Here is a 25,372-nt window from a genome sequence, read left to right as displayed (position 1 = left end):
CAAGTGGGGCCAGTGCTGAGAGGCGCCAGGGACGTGGAATTCGCGAAGACACCAGCGCGACAGCCGTTGCTGGACGCGGGAGATGGGAAACAGACCCGAGGTGGACAATTGGAAGTGGACCAATTGGGGCCAGTGCTGAGAGGCGCCAGGGACGTGGAATTCGCGAAGACACCAGCGCGACGGCCGTTGCTGGACGCGAGAGATGGGAAACAGACCCGAGGTGGACAATTGGAAGTGGACCAAGTTGTGGGCCGTGGTGTCCTACCAATGGACAGCTCAATGCGGGTCGAATCGGAGAGAAACAGGTCAGAGAGAAACAGGTCCGAGGGAGACAAGCCAGAAGGGAAAGAACAGAGGGTGGATGCGGGCCAAAGCTTAGGTGCCCAGACCAAAGGCACAGACGTACGGGATCGCGATTGTGGTCGGGATTTGCGGAGAGGCGGGCTGGCTGCAAAAGGTGAAAAAGCTGATAGCAAAAGTAGGGTCTGTAAGAGCGAGGCGTTAGTGGAGGACGCCGTGGAGGGTAGAGTGTGTGAGCCGGTTCCGAACAGACCAATAGACTTGTCGCTGCAGCCATCTCCGAGTGAGCAAGGGAGTCCGAGTGAGCAAGGGAGTCCGAGTGAGCAAGGGAGTCCGAGTGAGCAAGGGAGTCCGAGTGAGCAAGGGAGTCCGAGTGAGCAAGGGAGTCCGAGTCTATCTCCGAAAGAGGTTCGGCGTCTGTTGAACGCAGGCAAGCTATGCATCCATAACGTGATTGGCTATTTTAAGGCGAACAGCATTGATTTGCGCGACTTGCTTCCAATCATCACGCTCCCGGACCAACGGAGGTCCCACATTAATGCGGTGATTCATGGGCTTCGTTCGGTAATGTTTGGTGCACCGTTAAGTCTGGCGAAATGGCGGGAAATGGATGAGCGTTTGCTCGACAAGAATCTCAGGTCACCAGAAAGTCTGATTTACAAAATTGTGAGGGCCTCGAACAAGTCCGGCCGAATTGAAACGCGAGGAGGTGATTATTATGTTCGTGACCTGTTGACGGACTTCGTGGACTATCTCCATGAGGAGGGGCTTTCCAAATCGCCAGCTGAACTGCTGGATTGGGTCTCTCTGTCCAAATTTCCTTTCTTAGACTTGCAGAACGCTGACGACTGTGACGATATTGACGACTATGTTGGCGACGATGTTAACGACGATGTTGACGACTATGTTGGCGACGATGTTGGCGACTATGTTAACGACTCCTCCTCCCCCCACCGGGCGGAGAAGCCTAGCTGCCTTTACCGCAACATCCAGACAAAAGTTTGTCTTAAGGATATCTTGGACAACGTGCAGAGGCACGATGTAGGGGATTGCCGAGCGGTCGAGTGTTTCAATTACCATGTTGTATGTGGCCAGCAATCTGTTGTCCACGAACATAGCCCAAGTAGTCCCGAACATGGCATAGAATTAGGGGGGTCGAATCTCCAACACGTCTTTGACGCTCCTGAAGGTTATTCTGTTCGGGCGATAATTATGAGTCTTCCAAGAAAGGATAACACAGGACTTGACTACCTGACGCTTCGGAGACTCGGTTCTCGGAATTATGTTATCACAGGCGAGCGAGCCATTCCTCTTGGAGATTGCCTGCCCAATGGGATTGTTGAAACTGTGATATACGCCCGTAACCATTTATAAAATCGAGATGCGGATGAGTTGACTGTTTATGAGCTAACCATGCACGTAAGACGAAGCATTTTTCATAACACGAGTTGTATGCAAACCAGCGATTACATAATAGCGACGGCAACGATCCCTAAAAGAAAGCACCGTGAGTGATTAGCACCGTGAGTGATTAGCACCATGGGCAATAAGTAAGTGTGTAGGGAATGACGCATTCTGGGCATAACATGGGCTTACCTGCTGGCGCAGCGACTTTGATGTACGTCATAAGATCCAAATGAAGCCAGTAATTGATAATGGACAAAGTCACTAGTGCTGCAGGAATGGAAACTATCATCCTCTTCCAAACCGTCTTAATTTCATGAATTTGCATTTCGTATCTCCTCTTCCAGCCGGCCATCAAACAATATGCAGTAAAGGCACATATGGCGATGCAAGTGACCACGCTGGGGAACACCGCCTGCAAGGGAGTGGTGACATTTCCCGCCCACCAGGATCAGTACATAGGGTAGTTGGGGGCTGGCTTCTGACCCGCGAGACCTCGACCCCAGTAGGTCTTGCCCCGATCGATAGGCTTGTCCCCGACAGGTATTAACGGTAGCCCGGTTTAACGGTAGACCCGTGTTCACGGTAGACTCGGAATGAAGTACAGAAGCCAGTGTTTGTGCCGGCGAGACTGGCCGCTTGCGTGCAAATGCTGTTTACAGTGAGACCCTCTTGGTGAGGGAGTTGTTGTTGTCCCCAGGCCGGTAAGATTTCGTCGGCCACCATTTTTATTTTTTCTGTCAGAATGGCCCGCTGCATCACATCGTCTAAAAGCGCGCGCATTCCTATCTCCATGTTGCTGGCCGAGACAGTGGCGGTTGACTCTGGCCTGGAGTACGACGACGCTCCGATGGAGACGTCCTGCATTTTGGACGAAGTCGCTGACGAGGAGCAAGCGACTCCAGAGGCAAACCCGCTCATGGTCGTGGCTTCCGCTGTTGACGATCAGCACGCGGCCGCGGAACAGGAACAAAATGGCCACAAAGACCACGACCACAAAGGCCATGGCCTACACGACCTCGTGAAGCTCATTACTGACCATCCCGCCTTACTTTTCGCGGCCGAGATCGGTGCGGAGCTGGTCGTGCATCTCATCGCTCACTTCATTGCCGAAGGGATAATGCACCTCTGCAAACGCAAGAAGCGCCGTGACGAAGACGACGACGAAGACGACGAATAGATAGCCAGACGGCACCCCCTTTTTTCGCATGACCGTGCCGGCGAGACCCTCGGTCGTCAGCGGCACCAGTCGCTGACTCTTGGTCCCATCGGCTTTCACTAGTGATAATATCTTTGGTAGCAGTTGGGTCCATCTGTAGCTGGACTGTTTTCAGACCTAGTTAGTACGTAGACCTAGTTAGTACGTAGACCTAGTCAGTACGTAGGCTCAGGCCAAGAGCAAAAGCTACAAGAAAAGCATCTCACTTTCCGGCCACAGGGGAGTCGCTCCCAACCGACCAGACGCAAATACGACCTGAAGGTCAGCCTCCAGAGGGGGGGGGGGGAGTCAGGGGGGATCTTACCGTAGAGGCCGTGAAAGCAGACGACGTTGTGTGTCTTGCAGTAGTGCTGGATGCTTGGCAGAAGGTCTGCCATGGGGAGCAAGACGACTTCGATGTCTTCTCCGTCGTCAAGGGCTTGCACTGGAGGCGGGTGATTATCGGGTACTTTGAGTTGAACCATTTGTACTGACTCTGTACTCATACCTGGTGAAAGGCAGAGGGTCTCTGACACAAGTTCGTCCGGGCCTGCGGAGTAGCCAGTTTCTTCTTGGAATTCGCGACGGGCGCAATCAGCGATGTCCTCGTCTGCATTGACCAAACCAGCCGGGAACTCGAGACAGAAGGCTTCGATGGCCGGGCGGTATTGGACCACCGTCACGAGGTACTCAGCGTGGTCTTTACGCAATGTCGCAACTATCATGGAAGCATCAACTCCTTCCGTTGTTTTCGGAGTAGAGCGCACCACCCGATCCCAGACACGCTCTTTCCCGTCCTTGTCCACATACGTCAGCTGAAAGCAAATAATGTGTGTGCAAACTCAGGAGTGCAAACTCAGGAATGCAAACTAAGGAGCAATCGCTGGACCTGTGAGCAGGAGGTCGGGACGCCGGTCCAGGGGGTCAGTATGGTCCGTGACGCTACGCTTTCGAGCTTCAGCCATTTGGTCTCGCCAACAGTCTCAACCTTTAAAGTTTTATACCCCGCCGGCATGAAAAGATTACTCGTCGTCATTTTCGGGTTGGAGGCAATGGCCGTCAAGATCCCCGAAATTGACCCACTGTCTATCCCCTTTGTAGGGGCCCACAGCGGTCGCATGATGTTCAATATCCAGCCTCAAGACGTAGAAGCGGAAGAAGAATTTAATCTGCTCGAGTCCTTGATCCCCAAGGAAGCTCCGCTTTTCGCCCTCGACTCTGAAGAGTACCAAAAGGCTTTACAACAGCGCCCTAGGACGGCAAGTGACCTGCGAGAGGAAGACAACGCTGTGCAAGGGAAATGAAAACGACTGTGACTGACCTAGTTAGTTATTTTACCACGGTCTTTACTGCCACCGTTGTTTGGGTAAGATGAGGTGCAGATTGCCGCACCTATAATGACCCCAGGAGGTGGGGCTCTACGGTGGACATCGAATGTGCTCGATATACGGTCATATGAAGAACTAGATACACGGGAAATCAACCTCGTTCTAATGAAGCTCAAAACCAGAGCGGTTCAGGCGACCAAAAGCAAATTACAGTTCTTGCAGCATCAAGTTCAAGAGAAAGTAAAAATTGTGCAAGCTACTCAAGCACAGCTTCAAATAAATAAACTGGCTCTGGAAAACGCGGTGACAGGTAAACAAATCACAAATGAAGACGCTAACGTATGGATTGAGCACTTCGGTAGTTCGTTTTCACCGGATCCGGAAAGCTACCAATGGGTTATCGATTCCTATCCTGAAGAGCAGCGACCTATGCTTCACATAATTGCTCAAATTGCTCTAGCACCCAAACGAATTGAGCACGAAGAGGATACCATTAACCTTTACAGCCAGCTGCTTGAACCCACAAAAAAACTAATCAAGGTATACGAGAAAGAAGTGGATCATTGTAAGGCTTATGAACAAGAGGCCGTAGAAAAAGCTGAACTCAATGAAAAGGTAAGTGCGATTTCATAGATAAAACCTCGTTTTCTTAGAACCGATTGCGCCAGTTCAAAAAAACTAGAGAACGGGTTATTCTCGAACGGAAGGCCGGGATCTCCAGCAGCAGCTATGCACCAAATATATCCGATTCTTCAGTGCCCGCGACTGATCAGGCCTCACCTGCTGAAGGCGTTGAAGCCCTGCTCAAAAGATTCGCCGAGTAATACGTAAAATGCGCATCACACACGCGTGTGCTATATGCATTTTCATCCTAGAAAACTCTCTACAAGTCGACGCGGATGAGGGAAATTGTGTCAATTCACCTTGGACAATGTGGTGTGCAACTAGGAGGCGCGACCTGGGAGTTATTCTGTTTGGAGCATGGCATCATGCCTGATGGATTTGTCGCAAATAATGATGAAATAGACGGATTCGAAGATGATGCTCACGCTACGTTCTTCTCGGAAACAGGGGATAGGAAGCTCGTACCGCGTGCCTTGTTCTGTGATTTGGAGCCTACGGTGGTTGATGAGGTTCGAACTGGCACTTATCGGTCATTGTTTCATCCAGAGCAGCTAATGAGTGGCAAGGAGGATGCCGCGAATAACTACGCTCGTGGTCACTATACGGTGGGCAAGGAAGCGATTGAAGGTTGTATGGAAAGGATTCGGAAGCTGACGGAGAATTGTACAGGGCTCCAGGCGTTTCTGGTATACCACGCGGTGGGAGGCGGCACGGGTTCTGGATTGGGATGTTTGATTTTAGAGCGGCTTTCTGTCGATTACGGAAAAAAGTCGAAGCTGAATGTGTGCACCTGGCCCGCGCCGCAGATCAGCACTGCGGTTGTGGAGCCTTATAATGCTGTTCTGTGCACGCACTCCCTAATCGATCACACCGATGTGTCCTTCTTGATGGACAATGAGGCGATTTACGACATATGCAGCAACCAGTTGGACGTGGAGCATCCCAGCTATCCGAACCTGAACCGTTTAATCGCGCAGGTAATGTCGTCTTTCACTGTGTCTCTGCGATTTGACGGCGCGCTCAATGTTGACATTACTGAGTTCCAAACGAACCTGGTGCCGTTCCCGCGCATTCACTTTTGTATGTCCTCTTATGCTCCGCTGATCACGCCCGAAAGGTGCAGTTCAGAGACCATAACCGTCAGCCAGCTCACCCGTTCCATTATCCAGCCTGAGTCGCACTTCGCCAAATTCGATCCGAAGAGAGGCAGCTACATCTCCATCTGTTTGCTCTACCGCGGTGATGTTGTTCCAAAGGACACCAATGCAGCCATCTCGCAGCTGAAGTACAACAAGCAGGTGAAGTTCGTGCCCTGGTGTCCAACTGGCTTCAAGGCGGGACTCAACTACCAGCCACCTACCCACATTCCGTCCGGTGACCTCGCCAAGGTGTCTCGAGCGCTTTGTGCCTGTGCCAATTCGACAGGCATGGTGGACGTGTTCGGGCGCATGGACCACAAGTTCGATCTAATGTACTCTAAGCGCGCGTTTGTGCATTGGTACGTAGGAGAGGGAATGGAGGAGGGTGAGTTCACAGAGGCTCGAGAGGACTTGGCTGTGCTTGAGAGCGACCTTCAGGAGGTCGCAATGGATTACCTGAACGAGCCTGAACCAGAGCAATAGCGGCTGAACCTGCTGTGCCTTTTTGTTTTTAAAAATGAGCTCAGTCAATCTTAGGGTATACGATATCTCTGGGGGCGCGTAAGACCACTGGCTGGCTCAGCAGTGAATTTGATCTGTCGTATCTCTTAGAGCGAAGAGGTGGTCTTCCATTCTGATAGGCCGACAGATCCAAGGCGTTTGGCACAGCGGAATCGAGGTGTTTGGCTTCGAGTACTTTTACGGTAAGGTCTAAGTGTCGGTGCGTTGTACGACTTGGACAATTCCGGGCGTATATTCGAGGTTTGTGTAGGAGGTGGGATTGTGAAGATGAAGCCGGAGAATGTGGAGATGACCTTTGGAATAACACCAACGTGTGTACATGACCTGGGCAGGACGAAGATGACGCGGATCGAGTTTGAGAAGTTTTTGATTACCGCGATGCCGTTATTTCGTAAGGAGGTGTACAACTTGACAGAGTGGAACTGCAACCACTTTGCCAACTATTGCTGTGAAGAGCTGTTGGATCGACAGATCCCGCAGTACATCTTGGACTTGCCGCAGGAGGTCTGCAAGACGTTTATGGGAAAGCTGATTCTGAACTTCCTGAAGATGATCGGAGGAAGTGCGCCGGTGGCGGTTGACGACCCCAGTCACCCGTCCAAGACAGCGTCTCCGGGACAGCCGCCGCGGTCCGGCCTGCCCCGGCCTCCCGTTCGGGTCCAGAGCGAGCGAGTGGCGCCGCGCTGTAGGAGGAACTCTTGTCCAGCTTCTCCCATACACCGCGGCCTTGCTAACTCAGCCGAGCCTCGGATGCGCTCCCGACCTGCTGTGGCAGAGAACGAACGAGGAGCCAGAGGCACAACCCGAACCGCCAGAAGGAAGTCGGTCGCCAACACGGTCGTACCTCCTAGAAACCTGCTATCTCCGCAGCCGTCCCCTCAAGCGACCACGCCCGAATTTATCCGGTCTCAACACGACCTCTTGTCGGCCTCTGACCGATCGGCCCCTGACCGATCGGCCCCTGACCGATCGGCCCCTGACCGGCGTCTCATCACGCTGCCGGTTGTGGATTCGCTGCGAGACACTCCTCATCCGCAAGACGTGCAACGAGTCAAAGGATCGCCCATCGCGGGCGCGGAGACAGAGGTGTTGTTCTCTCCTGTCCACAGGAGACTGTACGAGCTGGAAAGAGATTTGTATGCACCCAAAAAGCAGACCGCCCGCCGGAAAAGTCTGGCCCTGGCCAAGAGACCAGAAGCATTGGTATGCTAAAAGCGTGTCCGAAAAATTGCTGCCAAACGGGCTACCAAACCAGGCTGCGGAAAACGCTGGCTAACTCCGTTGCGAGCCCCGGTTGCCAGTCCTGGGAGGTAGGCCTGGTTGGTATCCCGGGTTGATGAGTCAAACACATTCTGAATATTATGTCAATGGATAGATTTGATGTGTATAGTATAATGGTTCACCAGGCCACCAAGGCAGCTCGACGACCAAGACTCGACAATCACTAAGGTCGACTCGGCCACAGATGGGCTGTCTAGCTTAGAAGGGGTCGAGTGTTGTCTATAAAGTCTGGGTTTGGGGCGACGTAGTGAGTGGCCCCATTGGGCCAAATATTTTTGTTGGTTGTATATGGAGTCTCCGCCGAATTGGGACGAGGGGCAGGAGCGCTGGCCGCCTCAGGTAGAGGAAGCAAAGAGGGGCCGTTTGTTGCCGGTTCCCATTGAGCAGTTGTTTTCGGTGGATTTCAATGACCCGTGCGTCATCACGACAGCAATAACTTTGGGTTATCAGACAGACTTGCCGGCGGATACAGGGTACGGAAAGAAGAAGACCCTCATCAAGCTGTCGGACGAGACGGCGTCGGTGATTGTAGGAAGGAATGGTCGAACGAAGCAGAAAATAGCGGCGGTATCGGGCGCCAGACTGACGTTGAACGACGAGTTGCTGCTTGACATCAGTGGCACGCACTCAGAGCGTGACCGAGCGGAATTTTACATGAAGATGATTTTGAGACAGAGACAAGGCGGCAGCCTGTTTGTGGACTTCGATGAGTCTTGCAGACCCGACCTCAGTGTCATGCATCTCAAGCCTTCTTGGATTACCGGCTGCGGACTGGTGCTTAAGCAACTGGAAGATAGAACGAACACACTCTTATTTTTCGCACGACCATATCAAGGCAAAAGTAGGACCAAGGAAGTCGTCCCGATCAACCAAACAAAGGATGAAGATATGGTCTACGATCGCTTTACCTCTAGCGATGGCGGTTCGGCCACCAAGGATCGACTAGATGACAAAGGTAGATTACCAGCCCGCAGAACACATCGAGGAGGTGTTCATCTCGGCGCCAGCGGCTGCGGAGATGAGACGGAACGCGGCCCGCGAGGCAGTCCTTCGTCGGACAAGCCCATAGAAATAAAAGGAGAGCTATTTGACGATGTCCCCAGTGGCGCGTCTTTTTCAAGACGCGAAGGTTCTCGTGGTGGGGAAACTTCTCGTAGTGGTGAAGCTGCTCGAATTGGTGGAGATGGCACAAAAGACCTTCCGGATCGCTTTGTTACAGATCGTCCCCTTGTGGATCGTCCCCTTGTGGATCGTCCCCTTGTGGATCGTCCCCTTGTGGATCGTCCTCTTGTGGATCGTCCTCTTGTGGATCGTCCTCTTGTGGATCGTCCTCTTGCGGATCGACCTCTTGCGGATCGTCCGGTTGCGGATCGTCCGGTTGCGGATCGTCCTCTTGCGGAGCGTCCGGGGGCCAGTGGGTCTCGAGGGGGATCTCGACGACGTGGGGCTCGAGAAGCGGACGACGAGAGGGCACGGACAGAGGAGAAGGACGAGGCGTCGCCTTCCGTTCCCGCGGGGAAGAGGCGTCGTCGCTTAAGTAGTGGGGAAGAGGATGCTGAGATGCTATTGATTTTTGGTGACATGAGAAGTCGTCGATTGGCTCAGTTGCAGATTATGTCGGCGGTGGAGTTGCGATTTCCCAGTCTGTTCTCAGATAAGTACACGGATCATGTGTCAAAGAACAAGGTGTTCAGTACAGATCGATTGACGTTGCCACAGGCGGACTTGAAGTATGCAAATGGAAAGGATGGTAGTACTCGACGGAAGATAAGCAAGGCCGCTAATTGCTTAATGGAGTTTGTGGGGAATGTCGTGTTCATAGCGGGCACGCCTACTGAAGTCTCAAGGGGGCGGGACTATCTCTTGTGGTTGATCAAGCAGCGACGTGGCGGCGTGCATGTAGACATCCGGGGGCGTTCTGATGTCATAACAGTCTCCGTCCCGGCAGATATCCTCACCAATGCCTTAAGCGCACGGCCTCATGGACTGCGCAGCATTGAAGCCGACACTGATACATACTGTATCATTGACTCCGAGCGCACACGTGAAGGACGTGACCAAGTCCTCGTTTTCGGCTACTCCGTCGAAGTACGAGAGAAAGCACGCGAACTCCTCTATGACTTCCTCGACAGACATGGCTCCTATCAAAATCCCAGCCATTACAATTACCAACCCCCCGCTCACTACCGGGGAGAAGAAGGCCCTCCAAGAGAAGGCCCTCCAAGAGAAGGCCCTCCAAGAGAAGGCCCTCCAAGAGGCGGGATTCTCAACGGAGAACGCCCACGACCAAAGGAGCAGTGGCCATACTAATGTAGCCGTCTAGTGCTGGATCTGGCATGTATCAGGATGGGTATGGAGTGGTGGGGTATGACGGAAGGGGGTTTAGGACGGAAGAAGGGTTAGGACGGAAAAAGGGTTAGGACGGAAAAAGGGTTAGGACCGAAGAAGGTTAGGATCGAAAAAGGCTGGGAACCTCCACCGAGAACACCATTTCCAAGGGCCAAGTTTCGAACGCGAGAGTGCGGGATTGTTAGCTAGTTAGCTTTCATAATAAGCTCGTTCTTCTAATGTTAGCTCAGAAACTCCGCTAAAACTCAACTTTTGAGTCCAACCCAACGTATAATTCCTCTTGATAATCCCCGGTATTCTGGCCTCTATCTGTATCAATGATTTTGCCAATATGAGTTCCCCCGCCTTCATGCATGATCCCACTTGATGCACTGGCTGGTTGATCAGCCAGCGACTGACCGACCAAAGCCACCGGCTGACCAAAGCTAGCCAGCAAGTCAGTCCTCAGGCGCCTTCCGAGGCTTTAAATTAGGTTTATGAATTTGATTTGGGTCTAGGGTTCCTCGACGATGCCTCTGATTGGCCCATTCCTCGCGACATGAGTAGGGACGTAAAAATCCTCGGCGACAGCGACAGTGGCAGCCAGTCTGCGATCATCTTCTGGGTTGGGCGGCATGAGGTCCTTGGCCACCCTGTTTAGGTCGTTGTCATTTTTGACGCAGACTTGGCAGGAGTCTTCGGACTGTCTTCGATTGGGTATGGACTGCAGTTGTCTCCTCCTTCTGTGGGAGGTGCAAGCCACCCCGATGAAACAAGCCGCCAGCACAAAGGCGACTCCAAGAAAGTGCGAGATGTCCAGCGACCGCGGCGGAAGGGAGCTTTTACCCGCCGCTACGATGAGCAGACTGGTGCAGACGAATGCGGTCCAGAATTCCAAAGTGAAACTTGTCGCGCCTTCAGTAATTGCGACGCTTGAGGACAGCACGCTGAACACCATTGAAATGGTGCCCAGAAACGTCAAAAACCAGAGCTCCCGGTTCTGAATTGGGAAGCGAGGCGAGCGGCACTCGCGGGGGAGTATGGTAAAGATCCATACGGGTAAGTACAGAGCAAAGCGCGCAAAAGTGATTGCGAGCGCGCGCGCGCGACTTCCAATTATTGGCGAAAATTCTGCCAGCGCTGCGCAATGCAGGGTGCACAAGACGCCCGCACTGATGCCAGCGACCGCGCCGGAGGTCCTCATGGTCTGGACGGGCGGGCCGAAAAGGTCGAACTGCAAGAAAGCGGCTCCCAAAATCAGCAAAATTGCTGCTTGGAAATGAGCGGGCCTGATCACCTTTCTCTGGGCCCAGCCAAAGCCAAAATAGTCAACCGTGACCCCCCCAAACACGTTTCCAGTGACCACGAACACGGTGGTATAAGCGAGGCCAATCCAGTACACGGAATATACGATCAGTATAGAGCCAAGGGACAATCCCGTACCAGCGAAGAAGGTAAACCACAAGCAGGAGTTGTCCCATAAGTCACGGTAGAATCGGAACACAAGCGTCGCCATAGATGGCTGTCCTAGCCTCTGAATAAGTCCACAGACCAGACAGCAAATTGCGCCACCCAGGACCACCAAGTAAAGACCGAGCGGCATCGCTCTCGTCAAAGCAGAAAGACGCAACAGAATCGCCACCGTCACCGCGGCTAACGATCCGGCATAGTACGAACTGAACGATGCCACCCATGACGGAGCACGGCGGTCGTTGTGACCTGGCCAAGCAGCCACATACGTCTGAGTACTTCCCTCGTACATCCAAGCGTTTGGGAAAACCTCCTCCCCCGATCTCCCGACGTTCTCCCCGACGTTCTCCTCGGTTGAGTCTAAAAACCTCCTAGCTTCTCGGAAGGTTTCACTTCAAGCTGAAACGCCGCAACCACTTTGCCCCCAGCATCCGTCCGTTAAACCGTAGCCCTTAGCCTCGTAGCCCTTAGCCTCGTAGCCCTTAGCCTCGTGGCCACCAGTCTCTCCGCCCTTAGCATCGTAGGCCCCGCCCTAAGTCTTTCCGCCCTTAGCCTCTCCCCCTTAGCCTTAGCCTCTTAAGCATTAACCTCGTATTATGTGTCTCGTGGTGGTCTTGGTCTGCTCGTAAAACTCGCTTTCGTTCTTCTGTCTCCTGCGTTCCCGCAGCGCAATGTCTACGCCTTCCAACTTAACGACGTTCGGCTGCTTTACGCTCTTAATCCAGTCTGTTGCACCTAACGGATTAACCAGCAGCGGCTTCCAAGGAACGGTAAAGATGCTCTCGTGATCGGTTTCAGGCAACGTGGCGGACCTAAACGGTGCGGGGTGGTTTCCTTCTCTAGCTGGTGCTCCGAAGGAGTTGCCGGATACTGAACTTACTGGGACTGAACTAACGGGGGCTGAAATAACAGGGGTAGAGCTAGCGGTAGCAGAACTAGAACTAACGGCGACAGAACTAGCGGAGACAGAACTGACTGGCACAAGGGGGTTACTTAATGTCGAGCTGCCGCTGCCCGGTTGCAGCCTATCAGGCTGCAGTCTGTAGCCCTCTGTACTGCTTTTGAGCACGCCCTCTCCAATGCCGTCTGGACGACCGGTGTGATCCTTTCCCTTGAGACCCGGATAAGAGCCTAAAGCGAGACCAGAGGAGAATCGTTGAAGATCTGGTGGTATGGCCGTTACGGCAGATCTCAGCGAACCGCCCTGAGGCCTTCCCGTGACGGCTGCACCAAAACTGAAGGTCGGCGGCGCTAGTGTGGCCGCTCGGAAATGGTAGTTGGCTTTCGGGGGTTGGTCACCTCGCCACTCCTGAGAAATCTTGCTCGAGGCGTCTTCGCCCTTCGCCCGCCGGTCATCACTACCGAGTAAATTCTGTAAATGGTTCTGCTCTCCACCCGCCCTTAACAAGGACGTGGAAGACATGGGAAACGTCCCGGTTGGATATGGAGCACCTGGAAACGATGAATTTGTCATTGACGCACTCGATAGCGAGCCACTCGGAAACGAGGCATTAGATTGACCAAACTCGATCGACCCAGGCGTCGTCAATGTTACACTTCGTGAGTGTCCCCTCATGCCATCATCCCCCCACAGTTCAGTTCCCTGTCCTGCCTCTCCAGGCATCTTATTGTCTGCAAAGAAGTTTGGGTCAGTCGTCTTCAGTTTCTCCGCGTCGCTAGACCTAGAAACGAAAGAAGGAGTAAAAGACCGAACGACACTCCTGCTCCTATCGGGATCCGGCACAAAACTCTGGTTACTTCGGTAGTTCAGGAATCCATCACCACCAGTCGTCATGTCAATTTTCTTCGGGCCGTCATACTTGTGGTCGATGTACCTGTGGTCGACGTACTTGTGGTTAAATGGGGTCGATCTGTTCGGATCTCGAATTTGGGACATGCCAGGATCAGAGCTGCGGAAGACTTGGGAACCAGACTCGGGCAGCATCGCTGCAGGAGTGGTGTGGGAATAGGATCTGGCTGCGTCCGAAGGAGCGGGACTGGAAGAGGTGGTCACTGGCCCGCCCGTGGTGGTCACTGGCCCGCCCGTGGACACCAGCTTCGAGTTTGGGTCTTTCGAGTAAGTTAAAGGGTCGGTTGAGCTGAAATTGGAGGAATTGAAAGTCGAAGAACTCACAGAATTGAAGGCGGTCGGGATCGTGGGGGCCGCGGTCGCCGACACCCCGAAGGGTCCATCTGTCTTTCGGCTCGACGTGTCCAGCGTCTTTGCAACCGGTGCGTTCCCGGCGATTCGGTAAACGTTGGAACAGTCGAATGGGTGGGAAGAATCAAAGGAATTGGAGGACTCAAACGGATGCCGGTTGGAGTATGTATTCCGCATTTCAGCTGTTGCTTGCGTAAACGGTCCTTGGCTGGCCGCCATCCGGACGATCGGAGGCTTGCGAAGATTGGACGTCTTTGCAGGTGAATTGGAAGAATTGGCGTGAGACGACAGGAGACTAGCCATAAGAGAGGCCGGTACAGTGCTAACGGATGGAGCAGAACCGCTGACGTGGTGGCTCCTACTCGGGGCTGACTGTCTCTCGTGCGGCTGCTTCCCAGCGGGCTGCTTTTCAGCTGGCGGCTTTTCAGCTGAGCGCCTAGCAGACGGTTGCCCAGCAGACGTTTGCCCAACAGACGGTTGCCCGACAACCGGGTGCCCAACAGCCGGGTGAAACTCAGGAGACGCCACCACGTCGGCAGGAGTAAGGTCGGACGAAGGCAAATCTCCGAAGCTCGGGTGAACACGTAAAATGCCCTGGTCCGGTCCTTCTGGGCCATGGTGGTGATTGCCCATGGCAGCAGTGTCCGTAGCCGACGGTACGAACACACTGGTAGACCGTGGCGCCCCCGGGCCAGGCGTGAGCGTAGGCGGTGCGTAGGTTCGAAGGATGGCGCCCGGGTAATCCTCCTCCACTTGCTCCCGGTCATAGGCGGTCACACTCGGAACGGTGCTCATCCCGAAAGCAGCCCTGAGACCCGGAGCCGTAGAACCCATGCCGGGATGGAACCTCACGGGTCCGGAGTGGCTTCGGAGGTGTTGGCCCGGTAGGTACACCGTCGCAGGGAACCGACGGCCCTCTGTAGTCTCTCCCGGGGCCGTGTACCTTCCCTCGCCTGGAAAAACACCCGCCACACTTCCAGCAGGGCCAACACCGTTAAGGCCACCCCCGCTAGGGTTACCACCGTTAAGGTTACCACCGTCAAGGTTACCACCGTTAAGGCCACCACCGTTAAGGTCACCAGCACCGTTGGGGCCATTGGCTAAGGCGCTTTCGAGGTCCGGCATTGCACGTTGTTGGGCGTAGTGTTGAATGGCTTGCATCGCGTTGCGGTCGTGGGAAAGAGGCGCGGGTCTCGCCCGAGAGAGAGGCGAGGACCCCCCGAACTGTGGGGTATCAGTCATGGAGGCGCCAGCCGCGACCAAGGGTGAGGCCCGGCTGGCTTTGGCAGAAGTGGGGTCTTCTGCGGAGGGAAACTGTTCGGGCGTCTGTGACCAAGTGGTTTGTGGCCAAGTGGTCTGTGGCCAAGTGGTATGCGGTGAAATGGTATGCGGTGGGGTAGCCTGGGTTTTGGTAAGGGGGCTTGTGCTTGGTCGGACGTTGGATGGCGGTGGATAGGGCGGGATGTCCATCAAGGGTCTGCTTGGACTTGGGTACAAAGGCGACCCGCCTTCTACGGGAAAGGGTCTCTTCTTGCGGCCGTCGGCGTCCCGCAGGTCGCGGGTTCGAGTCTCACGCTCGGGAGAGCGAGACTCGCCGTTGGGAGTACGGTACTCGACGGGTGAGGGGTACGGGGAGTACTCCGGGGGACTCGACGTAGAGGTGGTCGGGGTTTCGCTGTGGTTTCGCGGCGAACGCACATCGCTTGGAGACACGAAATAGAGAGGGCTGCTCCGATGGTGCGGAACTACCTCGTCGTACGGATTTTCATTGCATGCTGCAGTGTGCGTACTATTGGTATGTGCACTGTGGGACTGTGCACTGTTAGTGGTTTTATGTGCGGGGGTACGGCGGTAAAGCGGAGTTTCGGGAGAGGCCGAAGAATCACGGCCGGCGGAGGAGTCCCGGAAAGGGGGAGACTCACGACCGGCCGGAGAGTCGCGGCGGGGGCGGGCTGGTTCGTCCTCGGCAGCCGATCTGGATCTGACTTTGGTTGTTGTAGATTCGTCAATGATTTCTAATGGCTGTCTACTGGGGGTATTGTAGAGCTTGATCACGTTGTTGTAGACGACCTGTCTGCCCTTCCGCGTCTTCTCGCGACTTCTTGACCGATGACGGGAATGCAACCTTCTTTTATTATTGCGCCTAGGACTACTGTCGAACAACGACGACCGCCTGGACTTGACCTTGAGGCGGTCTTCGGAGCATGTCTCCGAAGACATCAAAAGGCTATTTTTCGGGGAGCTAAAATCTACCGACCATATGTTAGCAACGTTATCTACCCCAGCAATCTGACGATCAGAGCACTGACGATCAGAGCACTGACCATCAGAGCACTGACCATCAGAGCCCTGACCACCAGACCTCCGGTGTTGATTGCCGCAGACGTGTCCAGGCCGCTCGCTGTACAGATGGAACACACCTCTCTCTGGCGGACGTGTCAGTCTCGAGTACAAAGTGGGAAACGAGGGATCATTAACCCGCGAGTCAAGTCGGTGCTGGTACTGCCGCGTTGCCTCTAACGCACCCTGACTACTCATCGCTTCAAAATTCTTCACAATCGAGGCATCTGTGCGGCCGTTCCTTCTTCGCACCTCAATAACACTCATCTGCACCTGACGATCTCGCGATGTCGCCTGCCGCCGCCAGGGCAATCCTCCTCCGGACATAATTTTTTTATCAGCCCAACAACACTCTTTGTTTCCGCTGCCTAATGTTAAAAGACGCCTAACAGACACATTGATGAACTATAGACTTGTGTGATCACCTTTTGACCTCACATACGTGTGCACACACACGTGTGCACAGACGTTTATCATTGGTCGGGATAATTAGGATAGATCTTACCAGTTCGTAGTGCCGTCGTTGTTCGTGTCGTCGTTGTTCGTCCAGTCGTTGTTCGTCCAGTCGTTGTTCGTGTGGCACTTTCCCAGCAAGGCGTTTGTAACGTCTTCTCTGACACATAAAGCCGTACAGAGCCAAGCCGCAAGCCAGCGGGAAGCTCACACAAATAATCAGAAGCTGGACCTCGAACAAATTGCCAACTCCGCCGCCTTTCTTGATGTATGCAACAAAACAGTCATAGATCCAACTACCGTCGTCAGCGGCAAGGATCGTCGTATTTCCCATCAATTTCCCCGAATTTAAATATTTGGTCGCGCTGTGAGGAGGTCGCGCTGTGAGGAGGGGAGGTTTACATTACAACAGGGGGGAGATTGGAGACAGGGGGGAGATTGGAGACAAGGAGAGTGGCAGCAAGGAACCAGTAGTCGATTGAAAAATTAGGCATAGTTGACAACATCGGTGCGTCCAGTGGCCACGTTAGCCACTGGTACGGTGGTGGTTCTGACGGCACCCGTGGCGGGTGCGGGTTGGACGTATACGACGGGTCTTTCCTGGTCTAGCCTGTTGGTGCGTGTGCAGCAGAACGTTAGGGCGCCAAGAAGGCAGGCCAGGCCGAGGAGAGCCCACAACACCTGTCCCTTGTTCCAGTGGTACCACCGCACCTGTCCGGGACGATGGTGTATGCCGTACGTAATCAGTCCATCGTCGCCGTCGATTTCAGTTATCGTTGGCTCTCCTAAAAACAAAGCCATCAGCCATACACTACACTACCTACCAAGAGCCACGGTCGCCCACAAAGCCAAACAGGTCAACTTAGACACTACCATTCTACAGGTGCACCTAACAAACACACTGCACCCTCTCTCAACTCAGCAGCCAACACTGCAGGGACGGACTCTCCCGCAACGTAGCCATCCCTAAACGTAGCCATCCCTCTAGACAGAAGTTTTGTATGACATCTGGCTGCCGTGTTGGGCATCGTAATGCCGTGGGGCTCTGTATCCTAGGGTGTGATGCTGGGAGTGTGCGACGAAGGGGCCACGGGATATTTTTTGGGGAAACAAATTCAACAGAAACAAGTTTATCGGAAATGAGTTCACCGGGACAATCTGTGCACCCGGAAATCAAAGGCGAATCGAATGGCGAAGAATACTCCAAGGTTACCCCCTGGGAGGTGCAGGGAGGAGCGGACGGAATCAATTATGACCGACTGGTGTAAGGCCACTACGAGAACTAAAACCGGCAGGCACCTTGAAGCTTTTGCGCGCTCACACACGTGTTTGCGCACACGTGTTTGCAGACGCGCGTGTTTGCAGACGCCGCGCGTGGGCGCATCCAAAATGAAAAATTGATTTTAGGGATCAGTTTGGATGTGAAAAGTTGACTCCAGAACTAATTGAGCGATTCAAAAAAGTTACAGGGACGGAGCTGCATCCCTTCTTGAGAAGGGGGTTGTTTTTTGCGCATCGAGATTTGGATACGATCTTGAAGGCAAAGGAAGAAGGCAAGCCGTTTTATTTGTACACGGGTCGAGGACCTAGTTCGGATTCTTTGCATGTTGGGCATTTGGTGCCTTTTATGATGATAAAATGGTTGCAGGAAGTATTTGATTGTCCTCTTGTGATTCAGTTGACTGACGACGAGAAGTTTTTGTTTAAGGAAGGGCTTTCGTTGGAGGATTGTCAGGAGTATGGTTTTGAGAATGCTAAGGACATTCTAGCAGTTGGGTTTAATGCTGAGAAGACGTTTATTTTTCGAGATGTGGATTACATACAGGACTTATATCCAACGACTTTGAAGATTCAGAAGAAGACTACATTTAATCAAGTGAAGGGAATTTTTGGGTTCAATGAGAGTACGAATATTGGTTCTATTATGTACCCAGCAATTCAATGTGCGCCTTGTTTCCCAAGTGCGTTTCCCCGATTTTTGGGTGACCCGTCGATTACTAGCAAGTGTATGAGATGCTTGGTTCCATATGCTATAGATCAGGATCCATATTTCCGAATGACTCGTGATGTAGCACCACGTTTAGGATGGGAAAAGAATAGTTCGTTGATATCTAAGTTTATCCCTGCCTTGCATGGTTCTGAAAGCAAGATGAGTGCCTCCGGACCAAATAGCGCTGTTTTCCTCACAGATACCCCAAAACAAATCAAGACTAAAATCAACAAATACGCATTCAGTGGTGGGAAAGATACTGCCGAGGAGCAACGGAAGTATGGGGCCAACCTTGAAGTTGATGTCAGCTATCAATACCTCAAGGTGTTCCTTGATGACGATATCGAACTCGAAGATATTGGACGGAAGTATAGTAGCGGCGAATTACTAACAGGCGAAATAAAAGCCAAACTTATTCAAGTCCTTCAAGATCTAGTCGCTAAACATCAACAAGCCAGAAGCAAAATCACTAACGACGTTGTTAGACATTACTTCAACCCCGACCGTCCTGCCCTTCGGAGACAGATTGAAGAAGCCTGTAAAGTCTACCTTGCTACGTCCAAGAATTCAGACCACAAGGCCGAGATGAAAAAAGATGGGAAGGGTAAGAAAACAAAATCAAACCACAAACAGCCGGACGATGAATAGTTAGTTGGACGATGAATAGTTGGACGATGAATAGTTGGACGACAAATTGTTGGACGACAAACAACAGGCCTGACTGAGTCTAGTCGTACGTTGCCTGGTACTTTTTATAACCCGTTATGGCAGTTGTTCTTGTGACATAGTAGCTGTGGCGCAGTTGTTATGACACAGTTGCTTACCTCCCATTTTATCGAAACCCTGTTCCATGCCAACCCTGTTCCATGCCAACCCTGTTCCATGTCAACCCTGTTCATCTAGATAGCCCTGAAGGATTCATTGTGCGTTCATTGAAACAGGTCAAGAGTGTTAACGGGTGATGGATGACTGGTCCATGAAGTGGCCTGCATCAGATGCCTCGACCGGTAAAATGTGATTTGCCAGTTCAAGGATCCAGGCTTGCATGCCCCCTTTGCTGACGGTAGGGGCAGATGTTAGACTGAAGACCCTTTCCTTAGGCGGGTCGATGAAAAGACGATCGAATAGTCGGAGATTGGAGCCCTTTGTGAGGTAACGGCATAGCATGTCTTCGAAACCGTGAAGCGGGATGGGTTTGTCGGTAATGTCCAGCTTCAGCTCTTCCTTCTGGGCGTCAGTAAGCAAAATATTGCTGTCATCTCGTAGCACTAACTTGAGCGTGGCTCCAAGACCGTCCTGGCCGGTAGACTGGCCTGCAATGAGGGATTGAGACTGGCCTGCAATGAAGGATTGAGACTGGCCTGATGGCAATGGCCGACCTTGCTGCAAAGACTGACCTGGCGGCAGAGATTGACCTGGTGGCAGAGACTGACCTGGCGGCAGAGACTGACCTGGTGGCAGTAACTGACCTGGTGGCAGTAACTGACCTGGTGGCAGTAACTGACCTGGTGGCAGTAACTGACCTGGTGGCAGTGACTCGGTAGCAATGAAGGCTCCTCTGTGACTGACATGGGATGTCGGTCTTGATAGCACCGTTGCATACCATACCAGCGAGGTTCGGGAATCCGGGGACAGAGGCCACTCAGTGCCTTGAGCATCCTAACCAAAAAGTTACTTGCCCCGCAATTTGGACCCAGCTACAGCAAGTGCTCCGCAATTTGGACCCAGCAAGTGCTCGGGTAGCTTACTAGGAGGGTGGCAGAACTGATTATCCAGTCTGGAGGTATATCTTTTTTGCCGTCTGAGATGTGCAGTAGATAGGTAGCTACTTGTAGATCAGAGCAAACATTGAATGGGTAAAGTATATCTGTAGGCCTGTTGTTTTTTACTACGTGAATTTTCATACGAATTTTTTGACAATTGTGTCAAGTCCATTAGCAAATCTATTGTTCAGAAAATTATCGGTTTTTTCGAGAATATTTTGAACCAACCAAATCAATGCACGACCACGAGCAGTTGACATGAAGAGCTTCGGCTGATCTCTAATAAAGTCAGGCAGCTCGTAATTAACCAAGCTGCGATCGCCCTTCTTCTTCATTGCCCACAAGACATCCTGTGTAAAATGGTTGCAATTGCATTGGATCAAATCGTAGCTTTCCGGAGTATATTTGTGGCGCAGGCTTTTCACGATTCTACAACATAATGGGTGTGGACACACGTGTGTGGAAACACTTGTGTGAAAACACTTGTGTGAAAACACTTGTGTGGAAACACTTGTGTGGAAACACTTGTGTGAAAACACTTGTGTGGAAACACTTGTGTGTTAGTGGGCCCAGTTAAGTCGCGTTTCTTTTTGTGGAGATATAGTAATACGCGTAGGGTTAATGGTGTTTTTAGTACCTGTGTATTTGATGTTCTGATAAGCTCGTCTTGCCGAGATAGAATATGTGCTTCAATTCTATAGCAAATTTTTTCTCCACCACATCACTATCCACCGCCATGGGCCCGTCACAGTAAAATCTTTCTTTGCCATAGGTTAGAATAGATGTGTGCCACACCCCTTCTATGTCAAAACCAGCGGCGAGCTTCACTACCTTATGAGCACGACCTTCAGTAATATCGTAAACTTTTAGGAAGACATCTTCAGGATCCTTATGCAGAAGAAGTTCCATAAGCTGTCTATCACCCTCTTTTCTTAACCACCGTCGCGTCTGCGGGGGCAGTGTTTCCTCGGAAGTGATACTGGCCCCGGCTCCAATTCGACTGGAAGGATTCTCTAGACCGCCATTTCGTGTTGCACATCGACTAGGAATTTGTTCGTATAGACGCACCAATGACCCAGCTTTCCGCGGGCTCAGGGAGTTATCGCGACACTCACTTGTATCAGCTTGGTATATTGTATCCGGCGCTGAGCCGTCCCGGAATGTCTCAATAGCTCTGTAGGTTTGCTCACCGGTATCTCCAAGCAAACTGTGATCAAAAACTCGCCGCCATACCGGGGGGTCAGTGATGCTCAAAGGGGGCGACGAAACGTAAACGCCCCGAATCCTGCGATGGCGGTTGTCCCTGCGTGTATCTGGGTGATCAGGGTAGCAGCAACAGCAAGGAAACGGCATCGACCGCCAAAAAAACGCCGAACCAACAAATTCGCACCCACCTTCCAGCCAGCCCTTTGCCCCACCTTCCAGCCAGCCCTTTGCCCCACCTTCCAGCCAGCCCTTTGCCCCACCTTCCAGCCAGCCCTCTGCCCCACCTTCCAGCCAGCCCTCTGCCCCACCTTCCAGCCAGCCCTTTGCCCCGCTTCCCGGCTAGCTACCCTTTGCCCCACTTTCCAGCCAGCCCTTTGCCGAGGACCAAGTCGCAGCCAGCGAGGACTCAGACCAAGTCGCAGCCATTGAGGACTCAGACCAAGTCGCAGCCATCGAGCGACGACTCAGACCATTCGGAGCGCATGTAGTTGAGATTTTTTGGGGGGGGGGGGTTGGCCTTAGAGAACGTGCCATTTTTGGATAATCACACATTTAATGAGTACCAAAGGTGGAAGGAACTCCAGGGCGTCAATCGATCTGTTGGTGATTGAGGATAAGCCCGGGGAGGCTCCGCTGTCGCGCGGGCTAAGCATTAAGCTCAGTCCGCCCGACGAAGCCGGCGACAACCAGACATTGACCAGCATGGAGGTAACCAGCGATCCCTCCCTCCCCCTCCCCCCCCCTTCCCCCCTTCCCCCTTCGCCGTGTCCTGAGCCGCCATTCCCCGTGTCCTTAGTCGTTCAAGACAGTGAGTTCTGCTAGTTCTGGGACTTTCTCCATTGATATTCCCGTGCCGGATGCTTCGAAGAAGTTGAATGATTTGTGTGACACAAATGAGCGTTATATGCACCAGCCTGTGCCTTTGAACCGGACAGAGAGTCGTTTGCCTAGTTTGGAGGACATGCTTCAGGACGAGCAGTTGAAGGAGTCGGTGGTGATGAAGGGTAGTAACCATGCGACGTTGAATGAATTAGCAGACTGTATAGGTGACAAAGCGAATCGGTTTAACAAGTTGAAGGATTTTATGGCGAAGCAAGCTCGAGATGAGGCTTTCGACTTGGGTAAACTTCCAAGGGAGCCACGGCGAACATTCATTGAGATGGTGTGCTTATTAGTAAGACAACAGCTCATGAAGACAGTGGAGTTTTATCGCACACTGGAATCAATGAAAGAGGAGGGAAGTATATCCTGTATCGGCGAGGCTATGTCGGAAGGACCCCATGAGTATACAATTGATCGCTGGGCGGTTATATCCGTCTGTCTTGGCATCTTAAGGAACGCGATAAAGCCAAATGATTCCGAAAATTCTTCCGCAACAGAAATACAAAATTTCATCTGGGAGGAACAGGTTGCGCAAACTATTATACGACGGCGAGATCTATTCGCTATCTGTTACGATATGGCAGAGAAGCACAAGCAGCAGAGCAGTGAATTAACACCGTATGTATTGGAAGTGGCAAACACGCTACCTAAGAACTTATTTACGTTTCTTTCAAATCTCATGGTGGATCGAGATGACTTACGGGACAAATTATTGCAGCTTATGTGGCCAACCGCTTATTGGACTTTTGCCTACATTTCAGGTGCCAAGTTCCTCGATTCGTTCTGTTTGCTATTACAGACACACACCGCGCTCTTAGTATCCAAAACATGCACTGTCAATGAGGATGACACCGAGCATGTGAAAAAGCTCAAAACGGACTTCACAAACATGACGTTGACGGAAAGCCAAGCTAAACGGGCTGGCTACTCCAAAAGTCTCTTGACAAGCTTTGCAGACTTGTACGGATATATGTTGATTCTCGTTAATCAAAAACATTCCAGAGCCGCCCGGCGTCAGCAAAAAAGCCGCCATGCCACTATAGCCGGACGCGCAATCCAGGCGGAAGCCGTTAGCGAAGAATGGTTCGCTTTGTTCCAGCTACGACTACTCAGTCTGGGAGAAGGGCGCTCCGTTATATTGCTTTGCAGGAATTTGCTACACCACCCATACATCCCCAAACTGCCTAAGGACCTACAGGAACTGGGCTGGCTGGCGGAACACAACGTACCCACCACGGCTACAGGCCCTGGCTACCAGGTGGCCACGCTGCTCTATGCTCTCAGTGAATATGCCACTATCGATGATGACATTCTGGCGAGGGCTAAGAGAGGCGAGAAATTGATCACGTCCAGAGACAACGCCAATCAAGTCGTCAACAGGAAGTGGAACATGGTCCGCAGGTCCTTTCTAAAACCTGTCGTGATCGAATACATCACCGACTTGGTTAAGGAAGGCATCAAGGGGGTGGCCATCAGCACGCACTCCAGTAAAGAGCCGCACACGGAACTTTCGCAAGACGGTTTGGAGAGCCATGTTGGGTCGGAGGGCCACGTCGGTTTGGAGAGCCATGTCGGGTCGGAGAGCCATGTTGGGTCGGAGAGCCATGTTGGGTCGGAGAGCCACGTTGGGTCGGAGAGCCACGTTGGGTCGGAGAGCCATGTCGGGTCGGAGAGCCATGTCGGGTCGGAGAGCCATGTCGGGCCGGAGAGCCATGTCGGGTCGGAGAGCCATGTTGGGTCGCACGCAGTCAGGAATTTGAGTAAGGTGGTTCGACCGGGTATGAAGGCATTAACGAGCATGATACTAGCCCCGGAGTTGGTGAACCTGAAGAGCTCTCTTAAGCCGGGAATGTTGGAGGACTTGTGGAATTTCGGTTGGGACTTGTTGGAAGCTACGACGGGCGATTTGAGAGAGTATGCTGTCAAGATTAACACTGCCGAGGCATCAACCCTCCCCTTTGTCCACCGGTGCAATCTCTACTCGCCCCGAGACATCCTCATCCTGATCTCAGCCATCGCGACGGTCGATCCGCAGTTGAAGACGCAAGTCACCAAAAAGCAAATCAGTACTGCTTTACAATTCCAAATTTTCCAAGACGTTGACATCGGTTGCGACGAAGCTAGCATTGTCGCCATTAAGGTACTAGCGGAAGACTCCAGCACTGTCCAGGATTATATTCGACAGGTGAAACAAGAAAGCGGCAGGTCAGAACTTACCGCGGAACAAAATTAATGATTTTTTTGTTAGAACGTAAACCGGACATTTAACTTGTTACTCACCTGCGCTTGTTGGTCACCCGTGGGCGACATCCTCATGGGTTGCACATTTGTTTGCGTGCACATTTGCGCGTGGCACATTTGATAGAATGGGGAATTACCAATCTCAATTGGATGCAGTAACGAAGGACGTGCAGGGCCGGATAATGAAGTTGGACCTGGTGCGTGATTTGAACCGGATGGCAGTGGAGAAGCTCCAGCAGGAGCCTCACCGTCTACAGAATGCGCAGTTTCCCGCAGGCATCGACGGCTTCGAAGCGGCCAAAAACTTGTTGTCTGCGCTAAGTCAAGAATTACGCAATAAATCACAAGGCGCAGATCAGGCTCTGCGTCGCGGAGACAGTCTCGGTGCCCAGAAACTCGTGGAGGAGGCCGAAGGCAAAGTGGAGGAACACAACCAAGTCGCCGACTTGGTTCGTAAAATGGCCGATATAGCATTGGAACACGGCTCCGGATACGCCGCCACGATGTCCCAACGTGCCGTTAAGACCATGATCCCGGCACCTGTACGTTATGGGGTGCTCTGCGTTGGCCATACCTGTTGCCTGCCATATTGGGACTCGAAGTATGACGCGTGGCTCTACTAAACGACTCTACTAAACGAGTCTACTAGAACCACTCTACTAAACCACTCTACTTAACGGCCATAGTTTTTCTACCAACCTTCGACGAGTCTACGACAAGTAGCTAACTACGATCTACGGCC

At 52.5% G+C, this 25,372-nt stretch overlaps 14 protein-coding genes across 14 annotated transcripts; 9 read left to right on the top strand and 5 right to left on the bottom strand.

Annotated features, from left to right (window-relative positions):
* Positions 1-267: 267 nt before the first annotated feature.
* Positions 268-1,674, top strand: GNI_064050 (hypothetical protein; the record flags this gene model as incomplete). Its single annotated transcript, XM_011131777.1, has 1 exon — positions 268-1,674. One exon carries the CDS (start codon positions 268-270, stop codon positions 1,672-1,674), a length of 1,407 nt encoding a protein of 468 aa, XP_011130079.1.
* Positions 1,675-2,449: 775 nt separating this feature from the next.
* GNI_064040 (hypothetical protein) lies at positions 2,450-2,884 on the top strand (the record flags this gene model as incomplete). The annotated part of the gene is made up of 1 exon (XM_011131776.1): positions 2,450-2,884. One exon carries the CDS (start codon positions 2,450-2,452, stop codon positions 2,882-2,884), a length of 435 nt encoding a protein of 144 aa, XP_011130078.1.
* A 190-nt stretch (positions 2,885-3,074) lies between these two features.
* GNI_064030 (nudix family hydrolase) lies at positions 3,075-3,917 on the bottom strand (the record flags this gene model as incomplete). The annotated part of the gene is made up of 3 exons (XM_011131775.1): positions 3,075-3,109; positions 3,228-3,717; positions 3,849-3,917. The coding sequence occupies 3 exons, from the start codon at positions 3,915-3,917 to the stop codon at positions 3,075-3,077; spliced, it is 594 nt and encodes a 197-aa protein (XP_011130077.1).
* Positions 3,918-3,954: 37 nt separating this feature from the next.
* On the top strand, positions 3,955-4,206 carry GNI_064020 (hypothetical protein; the record flags this gene model as incomplete). Its single annotated transcript, XM_011131774.1, has 1 exon — positions 3,955-4,206. The coding sequence occupies one exon, from the start codon at positions 3,955-3,957 to the stop codon at positions 4,204-4,206; it is 252 nt and encodes an 83-aa protein (XP_011130076.1).
* A 93-nt stretch (positions 4,207-4,299) lies between these two features.
* On the top strand, positions 4,300-6,476 carry GNI_064010 (tubulin alpha chain; the record flags this gene model as incomplete). The annotated part of the gene is made up of 2 exons (XM_011131773.1): positions 4,300-4,845; positions 5,106-6,476. 2 exons carry the CDS (start codon positions 4,300-4,302, stop codon positions 6,474-6,476), a joined length of 1,917 nt encoding a protein of 638 aa, XP_011130075.1.
* Positions 6,477-6,510: 34 nt separating this feature from the next.
* GNI_064000 (PPPDE peptidase domain protein 2) lies at positions 6,511-7,727 on the top strand (the record flags this gene model as incomplete). The annotated part of the gene is made up of 3 exons (XM_011131772.1): positions 6,511-6,554; positions 6,606-6,697; positions 6,766-7,727. The coding sequence occupies 3 exons, from the start codon at positions 6,511-6,513 to the stop codon at positions 7,725-7,727; spliced, it is 1,098 nt and encodes a 365-aa protein (XP_011130074.1).
* Positions 7,728-8,084: 357 nt separating this feature from the next.
* Positions 8,085-10,119, top strand: GNI_063990 (hypothetical protein; the record flags this gene model as incomplete). The annotated part of the gene is made up of 2 exons (XM_011131771.1): positions 8,085-9,849; positions 9,929-10,119. The coding sequence occupies 2 exons, from the start codon at positions 8,085-8,087 to the stop codon at positions 10,117-10,119; spliced, it is 1,956 nt and encodes a 651-aa protein (XP_011130073.1).
* Positions 10,120-12,177: 2,058 nt separating this feature from the next.
* On the bottom strand, positions 12,178-15,975 carry GNI_063980 (hypothetical protein; the record flags this gene model as incomplete). Its single annotated transcript, XM_011131770.1, has 2 exons — positions 12,178-15,081; positions 15,742-15,975. 2 exons carry the CDS (start codon positions 15,973-15,975, stop codon positions 12,178-12,180), a joined length of 3,138 nt encoding a protein of 1,045 aa, XP_011130072.1.
* A 1,059-nt stretch (positions 15,976-17,034) lies between these two features.
* On the bottom strand, positions 17,035-17,424 carry GNI_063970 (putative transmembrane protein; the record flags this gene model as incomplete). Its single annotated transcript, XM_011131769.1, has 2 exons — positions 17,035-17,333; positions 17,373-17,424. 2 exons carry the CDS (start codon positions 17,422-17,424, stop codon positions 17,035-17,037), a joined length of 351 nt encoding a protein of 116 aa, XP_011130071.1.
* A 263-nt stretch (positions 17,425-17,687) lies between these two features.
* Positions 17,688-19,186, top strand: GNI_063960 (tryptophanyl-tRNA synthetase; the record flags this gene model as incomplete). The annotated part of the gene is made up of 2 exons (XM_011131768.1): positions 17,688-17,812; positions 17,956-19,186. The coding sequence occupies 2 exons, from the start codon at positions 17,688-17,690 to the stop codon at positions 19,184-19,186; spliced, it is 1,356 nt and encodes a 451-aa protein (XP_011130070.1).
* Positions 19,187-19,806: 620 nt separating this feature from the next.
* GNI_063950 (hypothetical protein) lies at positions 19,807-20,196 on the bottom strand (the record flags this gene model as incomplete). Its single annotated transcript, XM_011131767.1, has 1 exon — positions 19,807-20,196. One exon carries the CDS (start codon positions 20,194-20,196, stop codon positions 19,807-19,809), a length of 390 nt encoding a protein of 129 aa, XP_011130069.1.
* Positions 20,197-20,438: 242 nt separating this feature from the next.
* Positions 20,439-21,654, bottom strand: GNI_063940 (putative PPPDE peptidase domain protein; the record flags this gene model as incomplete). Its single annotated transcript, XM_011131766.1, has 2 exons — positions 20,439-20,730; positions 20,939-21,654. 2 exons carry the CDS (start codon positions 21,652-21,654, stop codon positions 20,439-20,441), a joined length of 1,008 nt encoding a protein of 335 aa, XP_011130068.1.
* Positions 21,655-22,062: 408 nt separating this feature from the next.
* On the top strand, positions 22,063-24,622 carry GNI_063930 (hypothetical protein; the record flags this gene model as incomplete). Its single annotated transcript, XM_011131765.1, has 2 exons — positions 22,063-22,215; positions 22,304-24,622. 2 exons carry the CDS (start codon positions 22,063-22,065, stop codon positions 24,620-24,622), a joined length of 2,472 nt encoding a protein of 823 aa, XP_011130067.1.
* Positions 24,623-24,755: 133 nt separating this feature from the next.
* GNI_063920 (hypothetical protein) lies at positions 24,756-25,253 on the top strand (the record flags this gene model as incomplete). Its single annotated transcript, XM_011131764.1, has 1 exon — positions 24,756-25,253. One exon carries the CDS (start codon positions 24,756-24,758, stop codon positions 25,251-25,253), a length of 498 nt encoding a protein of 165 aa, XP_011130066.1.
* Positions 25,254-25,372: the final 119 nt, after the last annotated feature.

This window comes from Gregarina niphandrodes (assembly GCF_000223845.1).
Source record: "Gregarina niphandrodes unplaced genomic scaffold scaffold00010, whole genome shotgun sequence".
Classification (NCBI taxonomy): Eukaryota; Apicomplexa; class Conoidasida; order Eugregarinorida; family Gregarinidae; genus Gregarina; species Gregarina niphandrodes.
This window is presented reverse-complemented; position numbering and strand designations above follow the sequence as displayed.